At 41.0% G+C, this 12368-nt stretch overlaps 1 protein-coding gene across 3 annotated transcripts in view; it reads left to right on the top strand.

Moving 5' to 3' along the window:
* Nucleotides 1–12368, top strand: part of INPP4B (inositol polyphosphate-4-phosphatase type II B) — a 221803-nt gene that overhangs the window by 174063 nt on the left and 35372 nt on the right. For all 3 annotated transcript variants that reach the window (XM_063415120.1, XM_063415119.1, XM_063415121.1), the window contains 3 exons: nt 2343–2481; nt 10328–10500; nt 11801–11924. In XM_063415120.1, coding sequence (XP_063271190.1) covers nt 2343–2481; nt 10328–10500; nt 11801–11924 — 436 coding nt within the window. The remainder of the gene's footprint in view (nt 1–2342; nt 2482–10327; nt 10501–11800; nt 11925–12368) is intronic.

Genomic DNA, 12368 nt, shown 5'->3' with positions numbered 1-12368 from the left:
TTTCTACATGAGCCAGGACTCCAGAACATTCCTGGTGGCTTCTGAAGTTGGGAAGAAGTTGGAGATGAAATGTGGCACTGCCCTGTCTCCATGGGGTCAGGCTGTATCACAGATTTCCACCTTCCCTGTCATTGCCTTGAAAAAGCAGCAGTGAGGGGCAGACAGAGATCTTGTTTCTCTCACTCTCATTGAAAACCTCAAACTTACCATGCACATTGCTCCAGCAGCTAGTGGGGAACCTGTGATCAGGGGAAAATATCCTGCTTAGGACACTAGAGTCTTGGCATTCCAGTTATCAGGAAATATTTCTCCTGATCCTTCATTTGACACAGAGGGTTTATGAGAATGCTGTCTTAGGAGACTGCATGGACTGTGTTTGGTCCTTTAACCTGGCATGTGCTGTAAAGTGATCACCTGAGAGACTGCTCTTGGGTAAATTTAAAAAAACTGTTTAAGGAGATGAAAGGTCAATGGAAATCGTGCTAGGCTGCAGGAAAATATTCTGGAAATAGCAAAGGAGGAAAGTGTGAAATGGATCAATTTCTTCTCATGGAGAATCACAGAAAGCCTCTTGGTTTTCTGATTGGAAGCTTCATTTTTGTTTGAAAATTGTTCCTGCCAAACTGCAGAATTTCAACAGCCTTCTTAGAAAAACGTGACTGCCCTTGGTGCAGACAGAACAAGATCTCAGTGAATGACAGATCCCTTTACTTTCTCAATCTGCCCACAATCCCAGGAACCTCCTATGAGCAAAGGAGCTCTGAGACAGGCCCTTGCTCCCTCCCACTTGCTGTGTGTAAAAAAACCATACACATGATAGTAAGAGTGAGCTTTCTGTCAACAGATGTTGATGAATTTTGCTTCTAAACCCCCAGGGAATATTTGTGTGAATATTGCAGAGACATCATCCCAATGCTGGGTTAATAGTTGGTTCAAAAAGAAAGAAGTGCTCTTTCCAAAGTGAAACGAGGGCTCATATTTGTGTTGCTTGTGCAATAACTCCAGATGCTCATTAAGAGTTTAATTCTTTTTGTGTGGGGATTAAACTCCCCCAGCAGACAGAGGAAAGGGAAATTTCATTGCTGCAGCCTGGCTGAGTGACTTGAATTGCATATTCCTCAGCAGCTTCAGTCACTGGGAGCTCTGGAGCTCCCTGATACTCTCTGGTAAAACTTGCTGATACTCGGGGCCAGAATTTTTAATATTTGCAGTATTTCACTGATTTCACTGCTCTTCATGGAATATTTCTCCCCAGGATTGTACTTGTGGGTGGGGAAAATCAGTAGTTTCACACAGATTCTGATTTTTTTTCCAGGATTGCTTGAGAAGGAAACTTTTGAAAGAATCTATACCTGCCCTCTGTCTTTTGCCTTTTAATTGTTCTAAATCTTGTTTTAGATACATTTAGATACATTTTTGTCCCTCAAGCAAACTCTGGTTGCTCTGCATTATTTTCAGAATGACACAGGATTGAAATGTGTGCATGGGGGTGGTTTCTGTGGGTTTGTTGTGGTTTGGTTTTATTCTGATTGTGTCTTGTGTACAGCCTCATGTCTTGTATGGCTTGGGGGTTTTTTTCTTCTTATTCAGTGGTGCAAAAGTAGGAGCAAGAGCTTTGATTTCTGCAGCATCCAGCACCTGACAGACCCTCCCTGTATCTCTGTTCTTACACTCCACATTGTTTCTTTTGTTCTCTGCTCACACAGAGTTTCTTCTGCCACTCTATTACTTCTGTAATTCTCTTATTTATTATAAACTCAGTTAAGTGTGGTTGCAGTTTGTGAGAGGTAAGGAATGAAACTGAAATTTTGTTACCCAATAACCGTGCCATGACAGCAAGTTTCTCATTCTAGTCCTTGAATTTGGAGTTTTCTTCAGCAGAGAAGAAAACATCCTGTATTTTATCACATCATTTAATTGATGTGATAAATTATTAAAAAGAGGTTATTAAGGGCTATGACCAAACTGGCAGTCCCACACAAAGTTTGATTTGGCAAGGCTTTGAGTGTGTCTGCACTCTTAAGGCAGCATTTAAATGGAGAATCTGCTCAGTTCCTTGCTGTTAGACCTGAAACTGGATTTTCATGTCGAGTTTGATGCCTGTGTTCTCCAGTATCTAAAACCAAAGGAGTTTGGGTTCATTTACGCTGCAAGAAAAATCTCCATGGAAAAGGCTCAGGTTGGTAACAGGCTGAAGGATGAGAGAAACAATCAAACAATAACATCTAATATTTCAAATAATTTGCATGTCTGTCTCGACTTTAGGGATTAAAAAGTTACTGTTAATTGTCTGTTTTCTTTTCTTCTTCAGTACCACTCAGTGATAATTCTGCTCTTTTCAGGACAGGGTGTGGGCCAACGTGGCAAAGAGTTTGAATTGCCTTATTGCCATGGTGGACAGACTGCTGGAAAAAGACAACAGCAACGCTCAGGAGGGGGAGGAGGAGCCTCCAGCAGACTGCAAGGTGCTGCCTGCAGGGGGTAAGCAATGCCCTCCAGGATGGTTTTTTAAATCATTGACAAGGGTAAATAAAAATTTAAACAGCTACAGAAAAGTCATCTAGAGAAGACTCTCTAGCATCTTTGAGGAGAGTGTTAATAGCAAGGGTTTGCACGCATGTAGGGAGGGTATTTATCAAAGTGCAGCTTTCTCGTGTGCTCAGGCTGCTTGCCATGCTCAATTGTTTGTGCTACAATTTTGAAACCATAATGGGTTTTTTTTTGAAGGCTGATGTAAAGTTAAATTTTACTCGCATTTAGTATTTTGAGGGAAAACAATTGGGCTGTGTCTTACCCCGTAGAAACCTTGTAAGGAAAGGCAAACATTGTGTATCAGTGTCATTCTCCTGCAAACCCTTCCACTTTTCTGAGGTGATATATTGATTTTTATTTTCTGACTTGATAAAATTCACGTTTACCTGGATGTACCTGCAGCCTGTGTGAAAAGGTCAAGTGGAGTAATTCCATGGGATGATGTAAAGAAAATTTTGTCCACAGCAGGTCCTTGACACGAAACCTTCAGATTTTCTCCTGTGGCTTATTCTTGTTTGCATCCTTGATGCAGAGATTAGATCTGCTTAACAAGCCTGATGAGAGTTTCTAGTCTGAAAGTGTGGGCAACAAATGAAGCAGATCCTTAGTGGTAATAGGTTTAATGCCAGGAAATCAGAGCCAGCTTTTGTGCCACTCCTCAGCTGAATAAAACAATTCCCTGTACAAAACAACAAACCAACACAACTACTTTATTTTATAGAGCTTTGTATAGTTTGGATTTTTTTTTTCACTGTGCATTTTATCCTGTATCTTCCCTTACATGTCCTCCCCAGAATTTAATGACATCATTTTATATCAAGAGTTTTAAAGTTACCAGTACTCACTTGTAATTTCTTCTCTACATAATAAGAATTAAAATGACTTTTTTAGCTGTATGTTGTTTGTGTGGTGCTGATGAGTTCTGTGAGATTCTGGTTGTAGTTTTGACTTTCCTGGAGTCCTTGTTTTCAGTGCTAGGTGTGTTGGACTTGAATTTGTGTGAACAGTCCAGAGAGCAGCTCATTCCTCATCTGCTTGGTTCTCTAAGTTTCTACCATGTAATGTTAGAGAGGTAGATGATATCATATATATCATATCTTATTATACATCATTTGAGCATAATGTATTTCATTAATGCTGCAAATGTACGGGCACAGATTGATCTTTGAGTCTGAAAGTGCTTTAGTGCTGCAGTTAATCCTCAGAGAAATTGGGCTGCTTTTGTAAGAAAAAAGAATGCAGAGTTCTGAACAAAATATTGACAAATGTGCCTTAAAGTGTGGGATGAAATTTTTGCTTATTTAGTGAACCTGACTGTTTTTTTGGTAGCACATAGCAATGAAAAACCTTTCAAAGAACGCACACATGTTCATTTTAGATGATAGAAAATGTTATGACAATAATTTGATGCAAGAGCATCTTCATATAAATATAGATGTTGTTGTAAGATATATTCAGAGTTTCTTGAAGTAGGTTTATATTTGCAGTCTCAGTGGTGACATTGTGTGATCTTATTCTTTTTTTTCCAAACATGTTTATATTTATTGTTTGGAATCTTTGTAATTGGAAATATTGGAGCACTTTTTTTTCCCCCTGTACTCTGCCTTTCAATGAGAATTATACCTTCCTTAGCCTTAACTTTTCATGCAGTCTGACCTTTGAGTGTATTCTAAAGACTGAATTTGAGTTGCAGTTTCCAAGGTAACATGCTATGGTTTCATCAGTTGCAGGATTATGAATCCTCTGCAGGATAAATCAAAAAGAGAAGAAGGATTTTTAAGGAGAGGGCTTTCTGTTGTTGTTCTTTTAACTCTAGCCTAGTTTGCCTCGGAGAAATATGTGACAACATTAAATTCTTTTTACTTTTTGCCTTTTTTTTTTCCATGAGGGCTGGGATGTGAGAGCCTGTCCTGCAGCATTAGAGGTGCCAGTGGAGCACAGCAGTTTGCTCGTGTGCCCCTGACAGATCCTCGTGTGTGGCTGCTGAGCGCTGCTGTTCCATCTGCTCCTGGTGCCATCCCATCAGAGCTCCCTCCTTGACACACACAGGATCCACCTCAACAAACAATTTGAGTTATCACAGTTTGAGTTGTTATCACAAACACTTTGAGTTGCCACTGTGATTCCACCTGGGTTTTGCCTTTCAGTGAATTTTGGAACCGTAAGCTCTGTGAGCTGCCTGCTGTGCCTCCAGCACAGAGCACGTGGGGAACATTGCCACATTTCCTGGCTGGAGTTAGAGGAAACCTCTCTTCATACCCACATTACATGTGGGTTAATTTTTCTGGTGTTATCTGATACCTGGTGGGGACTGTGTAAGTCTGGATTCAAAATTTCCGACTCTCGGTGCCCTGGGGATGGGCACTGCATCCCTTCAGTGCATCCCTTCCAATGCAATGCTGCTAGCAGTGGGAAATAAAGCCATATTTTAGTTTTATTTGCATCTTCAGGAAAGCTTTTATTATAAAAAGTCATTTAGTCAGGAAGATGAAAAGTTTTCCTGTGGTCTGTGTCCCCTTGAGTAGCAGGAAATTTATTTACAGCAATCACAAGTGAAAAGCTTTCTCCTCCCTTCCTCTTCCTCACGTTTTTCTTTCCTTTTCTCTTGAGATTGTCTTTGCATCAATTTTAGTTATGCCTTTTTTTTTTCCCTTTTCTTTCTCACCTCTGTGTCATCCTTTTCTGTTTGATAGGATCTTTACCTGGGCTGAATGTAGCCCAGCAATAAAGAACAACCCCTTCAGCAGAACTTTCTCTAAGCACTTTGTCTGTAGTGCCTTCCTTTGCTTTAAGAGTATGACATTATGTGTTCTCCTGCTTTTTATTTAAGGTTTAGTTTTTCACTTCACACCATTTAAGTTTGGAAGTGATTTAAAGCCATTCATGGATTTTAAGTGGCACAAACATCAGTGACAAAATCGGCTTTTTTATCTGTTGCTAGGGCAAAAGGAGACAGGGGTGCTGTGCTGGAGCATCAGGGCTGTTCCTTTTTGGCTACCAGCGTATTTTAATGAGCATTTCAGTGGGGCTGACTTTGAAAAGAGCAGGAGCTTGCTTTGCTGCCAAACTTTATCAAATTTAACACGTGGTTTGACACATTGCAGCTTGGGTGTGAGCACGCAGAGTGACTGGCTGGGTGCTAAGCAGCTCATTCTCCTGGGCAGGCCTGTTGCTTCCAGGAATATTCCAAGGGCATTTCCCAGGAACCAAGGGACAAATCCTGACTGAGCTGAGCTGCCACCATTCCTGGCAGTGGCCATGGAATATTGACTCAGTGCTTTGCCAAACATGCACTTCTGTTTGAATCTCATTCTTACTGCGTAGGGGTGGTGCTGTCTTTTTGATTTCATCATCCATTTTTTATTTTAATATATTTATTTTTTGTGCTGTGTGGTAGTTTCCAGTGGCTGCCCAGCACAATTTTTCCTGAGTTTCTCTGCCTCATCAGGAGGCTCTGACAGCTCTTCTGGGTGCTGAGTGTTCCAAACTGACAGGCTGCCCATGTCATTTTAGCAACCTGACACTCATCCTGCAGTCTCCTTGTTGCCTCTGTTCTTGCTCCTAATGTCATTTTTCAGATGTTCACTCATTCACTTCATTCTTCAGCCTTTTTCAAAGGATTTTCCTCTGTGTTGTGGATACAAGTCTTGCAATTTTAATTAAAAAGAAAGCTGAGGTCTGAAGAGTCACTGTGTGAGTCCACGAATGTGTTAAAAGCAATAATTTGTGTTACTCCTTTCCTGAAGTGATTCTACAAAGGTAGTCTGAAAGATATTATATTCTAAAATATATACAAAATGATTCTACAGAGTCACTCTAAGAGAACTTCTTTGATGTCAGCTCCCTTTACAAATAATATCTATTTCTCCCTTTACAAATAATATCTATTTATGAATTGCATTGGTATTTTATGCCTTGCACACAAGACAATCTTTTTTTCCAAAATCTACTGAATTTACTTGTAAGCTTCAAAATCCAATTTTTATTTGTTTGTTTATTTCACAAACTTCAGTTTCATAGTGCTTTTCATTTTCAAGGAACAACTTCCAAGCTGCAGTACTTACCTGTGAGTGGGTGTTACTGCTGGATTTTTGGGCTGTTGTGCTTTGTTAACGAATGATCCTCATTCCCATTCCTGCAGGATTTGCAGCAGGACGTCCTGCACAAGTGACACAGTGCAATTTTAACAGAGCAAAGGCAGCACCTTTTCCTTTTCTTCCTGGAGCTGGCTTTTCTAAGAACTCAGACTCTGATTCACCTCTTACTTTGATTTTAAATAAAGCAGAAGCATGAGAATATACTTGTCCATTCATGAACATTCTTTTTTGGTTTTTTTTCAAGAAACAATGCAATCCCTCTCAGATTTGCCAGCTAGCTCCATCTTCTGGGGGCTGGACATCCTTATTAACTGAGATTAAGATGTTTCAGTGTCAGCAAGGAGGAGAAGACTGTTTTGGAAAACTTACCCACACAAAGGTTGTCTTTTCTAGTGACGTGTGCAACTCTATATTCTGTAATAATCTATATTTTCTCAGCTGCTAGGGTAAGGTTTTCTACCAGCTTACAATTTTTATTGTTTACTAAAAAGCCAAATACATATGTAAGTAAGGCTCTGTATTCTTTGGGACATTAAGTACTTAGTAGGATTTATTTTTAATAAACTTAGTATGAATATTCTTTAACAAAAAAAAAATGGCCTTGAGAATTTCAAATCTTTGAATTCCTTTTGTAATTATTATTCCTTTTGCAACTATTACAGACAAAAATTACTTATGTTAGTAAATTAATAAGTTAGTATTCCAAACATGTAGTCTCCCCTCAAAAAATATTGTGAGAGAATTACCTTAAGCTACCACAAGGTATGTGCAAATTTGGAAAATCATAATAGAGGGTGGTTATCAGTTGTTTACTGCCACCCTGGAAGGCTGCATGGAGGAGAATCCACTTGCATTTGTTCTGGGTCCAGTATTATTCAGTATTTTTATTACTGACTTGCCTTATGGATGATGCTTATAAAACTTGCAGATGCTTAAAGCTGGGGGTGTCTTTAAGCACTGGGAGCAGGATTAGAACGGACCCTGATGAAAAGGAGCACTGGAATGTTAGGATGCAGTTCAGCAAGGAGAAATACAAAGTTATGTTCCTGAAGAAAGAGAAATCCACAGTGCAGATGGACTGGTTAAATGGCAGCTCAGTGAAAACAGAATTAAGTATTATGTGACCCCCTCTGTTCATAGAATTAAGGAATGGTTTGGGTTGGAAGGGATCATAAAGAGCATTTAATTCCAACCCATCTGCAGTGCTTGGGCAGGGGCTCCTCCCACCAGAGCAGGCTGCTCAGAGCCCCCTCCAGCCTGGCCTTGGACACTGGCAGGGATGGGGCACCCACAGCTGCTGTGGCAGCCTGTGCCAGCCCTCATCATCCTCACTGTGAAGATCTTTGTCCTGGTATCCAGTCTGAACCTCCTCTCTTTCTGTTTCAATCCCTTCCCCCTTCTCCTGCCTGTGCATGCTCTCCTTTTGTGAAAAAAACAGTCAGAAATGCTCTTCAGCCCTGTGCACCTAACCCGAAATTGTAACAGCAGGTTCAAGAAGTGTGCTTAGCTCTAGAAATTCTGCTTTTTCTGCCCTGGCTATCAGCGTTTGCCACAGCCTTGGCTGTGTCTGCATCCAGCTCTCCTTTCCCACAGAGGAACCTTCAAGTTCACTGTACCTTCAAGTCTACTTTAAAATGTCCACGTATAATCTTTGCCATTATTTGCTCAAGTGAGAAGCAGCCAGCAAACTCCATTCCTACCACACAGCCCTGCTTATTGGCTCACTCTGCATTACATCTTTTGAGCTTATTTTGCTGCTGTTGCTTTTATTGACGTGTGTTTACTGATTAAATTAATAAATTATTGTAATTTGACTAGAGAGTTTAGATTGCCTGGTCTGTCTACACTGGCTTCCAGCACCTCACACCTTTTTGTCTACCTTATTTCTAAACTCATCTGTGTTTTTCAGCAGCCTCTGGTTGTTCTTTTGCTTTTATTCCCGATGATAAACACCCCAGTTAGTCCTTGTTATTGTCTCCTCATGAGGAGAGGAAATCAAGTTGCTGCTCAGCCTTTTTCATCAGCTTAAGGAGATTAAACTCGAAATCTTGGTGGCTCTGCTCTGCAAGCTCTCCATTTCTCCAGCATTCTCTTTAAAAGGTGCACGCCAGCCCTTGGCACGCAGAGTGCCACGGCTCTGTTAGTCAGTGACGTGTATAAAATCACCTCTTTTTGCTGGAGCTTGTACCTGGGGGTGGCTTCTGATCAGTTTTGGCAGGATGACACTCACTCCAGAGCTGCTGTTTTCCAGGGAGGGCTTCCTCAGCCCTACCCGTGGTTAAATATGAATGACTGTGTTAGAACACGTTGTGTGGCCACAAAGACACCCAAGGAGCTCGGGTTGTTCTCTGTGCCTGCTCTGGCCTTGTTCCCCTTTCTTTCCTGCTCCTCATTTTCTGTGATTTCTCCCCACTTTCAAAGTTCTCTCCAGTCTTGTTGGCTGCACTTTTATTAATTTATGTGTTTTTCTGGAGCTCAGCCAAACTGACTGGCAGCAGGCAGCTGTGTCTTCCTGCCCAAAGAACCTCCTCAGCACTAACGAGTTTTCAGTGGCCTGACTCACAATGTTACCTGAGACAGCATGCTGCTGTCTTGCATCTAATTATCATATTTTAATTATCATGTTTTAATTATCATTGATCCTTAATTACACTAATCTACAGAAAATATGAGTCAATTGTGGACTGTATGAAGTCATTTGCGTTCCCAACTTTTATATGGATTGGATTCCTCTCATTGTAAACTGTACAATGAAACTGAGATGTAGATTCTGAAGGAGGGGGGGTTGTTTCTTTTTATTATTTGTTCAACTTAGGGGGTAGGCAAAGCCATATGCAACTACAATGCAGCTGTGAATTTATTAAATCCTGTAAAATTCAGGAGCAGCTGGGATTATTGAGCAAGTTTGTGTAAGGTGTTCTGATTTTCCTCCATTCCTAGTTTCCAGTGTTTCATTTGTAATGTAGTAAGGAATCTCATTTTTCATGCACTTCACTAGGTTTTTTTTTCCTGATATTCCTGGCATGTATTTTAACAGAGCAAAACATGTTTCAAAATAGTTCTACATCTCTCTGATAGAAATAGCTAAAAATGAGTTCAATGGCTTTGAAAATGTAAAGAGAACAATATAGAGAGAAGCTAAAAAGAAAAAAGGAATATGATCTGAAGCTTATTGTATTTTCAGCCTGTACATTGAGCAGGTGAGACCCTTCCAGATTCCTCTTTGTTATTGTGTTTTGCCCTCCAGGACCCACTTTTTCCTTAAATATACGGTTATTCTATCTGTTTTTGCATTTTTGATGTGACTCCATTTCTTATGTAGCCCTGGAAAGAACAGGACTTCATCTCCAGTGTAACTCCATCTCCAGCGTATTTATGTTTATATGGTGAATGAGGTTTTATGTGTTTCCCTGTATGCTCTGTGACACTTAAATACAAGTTTGACAGAGATGCTGGGGCTGTTGTAAAAGGCCTTTGTTTCACAGTGCAGCTGGATTCAGGCCAGGGATTTAAACCCAGTCAAGAGGGGGTCCTATTTTCCAGCATGTTCTCCCACAGTGGCATTTCTGGTGCCACAGTGGTCTGGGGAGAGCTGCAGGGCTGTGTTAAAGGGAAGGCTGATCTGACACAGCCATCCTTCCTCTCAGAAAAGTGTTTCCCTGCAAATCTGCCACGCTGATGGGCCGTGTTTGCTGCAGGTGACTGGTACGAGCAGCTGTACCCTCTGGTGACCACGCTGAAGGAGTGCATGGCAGAGGTGGTGACCAGGGCCAAGCAGTCCATGGCGTTTGTGCTGCTCCAGGAGCTGGCCTGTGGCCTGCCCCAGTGCCTGATGCTGACCCTGAGGAGGGACATCGTCTTCAGCCAAGCAGTAGGTTGTCTTGTGTCACTGACTTCCTTCTGTTGCTGTAATTAAAGCAGACTGGTCATCCCAGTGTTTGTTCTTTCCTTTTTGTTGTTTTTTTGTTTCCAATTTGACACAATTTTATTGATTTTCCATGATATTCACCTAAATATTTTATAATGTGATAGGACACTAATTAGTAAATAGAAACCCATAGTACCTCTATCACTGAGCCAGAGAAGCAGGTCTGCAATGGACTGGAAAAGTTGCCTAATCCCACCTTTGCACAAAGATCCAGAAATGTATTTTTAGAGTTCCTAGCAGGATTAGAACGGACCCTGATGAAAAGGAGCACTGGAATGTTAGGATGCAGTTCAGCAAGGAGAAATACAAAGTTGTGTTCCTGAAGAAAGAGAAATCCACAGTGCAGATGGACTGGTTAAGTGGCAGCTCAGTGAAAACAGAATTAAGTATTATGTGACCCCCTCTGTTCGTAGAATTAAGGAATGGTTTGGGTTGGAAGGGACCTTAAAGAACATTTAATTCCAACCCATCTGCAGTGCTTGGACAGGGGCTCCTCCCACCAGACCAGGCTACTCAGAGCCCCCTCCAGCCTGGCCTTGGACACTCCCAGGGATATTAGATAGTTCTCAAGTCTAGCTTTGAATATGTCTTGCTGATTTTCATATTCACAGAATGGGGTAGGATTAAGGAACCTCTGGAGTTCATCCAGTCCAACCCCTCTGCCAAGGCAGGGTCACCTGGACAGGTGACACAGGAGCACTCCCGGGTGGGGTTGGAATGTCTCTAGAGAGGGAGACTCCAAAACCTCCATGGGCAGCCTGTTCCAGTGCTCTGCCACCCTCAGTGTAGAGAAGTTCTAGATTTTCCTCTAAATATTTCACTTAATTTCTCCCTTAAGTTATGTGTTGCAACTGCCAAGGAGATTCAGTTGCATTAGGTGCTGAACCCCTTTCAAATCCATCATAACTCACAGTGTTGTGTTTAAAGCCTGACAAGTGAGGTTCTGGTCTGATTTATGTCAGTATAAATAACACACAATGCCACAAAACAATGGAAGCTTATCTAATAAAAATTAAGGGAATACTTCACTACTTTATACACTAAAAAAAAGCATCTATATATTATATCTATATATTATATTATTACAAAATCATGTATATAATCACTAAATAGAAATACCTGTGCTATTTTGTCAAATACGTAGGTGTTACCTCTGTTGTGTATATTGATAGCAAGCCTCATTTGAGCTATCTGTCTTTAAGAGCACACCTCTTAATTACACGTGTTATAATTGCCTTTTCAGCTGGCTGGATTGGTCTGTGGATTTGTAATCAAGCTGCACACAGGTTTACATGATCAAGGATTTCTACAGCAGCTCCACACTGTTGGATTGCTGGTGCAATATGAGGGACTCCTCAGCACCTACAGTAAGTACTGAGTATTGTTCTTGGAAAAAGTTCCTTGTGTTCCCAGCCCAGAAATTCACCAAGGAAGTTTTTATTTGAACTTCTGCTCTGTTTCCAGTAATTTGGCTTGTTGAGTCAAATATTATCCTTAAAAGACAGTAGATTTGCACATGATAACACAGCTGAAGTCATTGCTACTGTGTTGTCAATTCTGCAGCAAAAAATTGTTAATTTATTTCATTGTGAGTTCCTCAGAGAAATGACCTGCAGCCCTGACCCAAAGCACCAGGTTTATAAAGATAATCCCAACAACAGATTTAAACAGTTCCTGCTTCTGTCAGCCTCGGCCCTGATCAGCAGTGCTGATAATGTGGAGATAGCTGAAAACTGTTTAATTCATGGTTTGTTACAGATGCCATCATTTGAGAGGTATCAAAAAGGAAATTTGGAGGGAAAAATTGCCTT

Source organism: Prinia subflava, chromosome 18 (assembly GCF_021018805.1).
Source record: "Prinia subflava isolate CZ2003 ecotype Zambia chromosome 18, Cam_Psub_1.2, whole genome shotgun sequence".
NCBI classification, from domain to species: Eukaryota; Metazoa; Chordata; class Aves; order Passeriformes; family Cisticolidae; genus Prinia; species Prinia subflava.
This window is presented reverse-complemented; position numbering and strand designations above follow the sequence as displayed.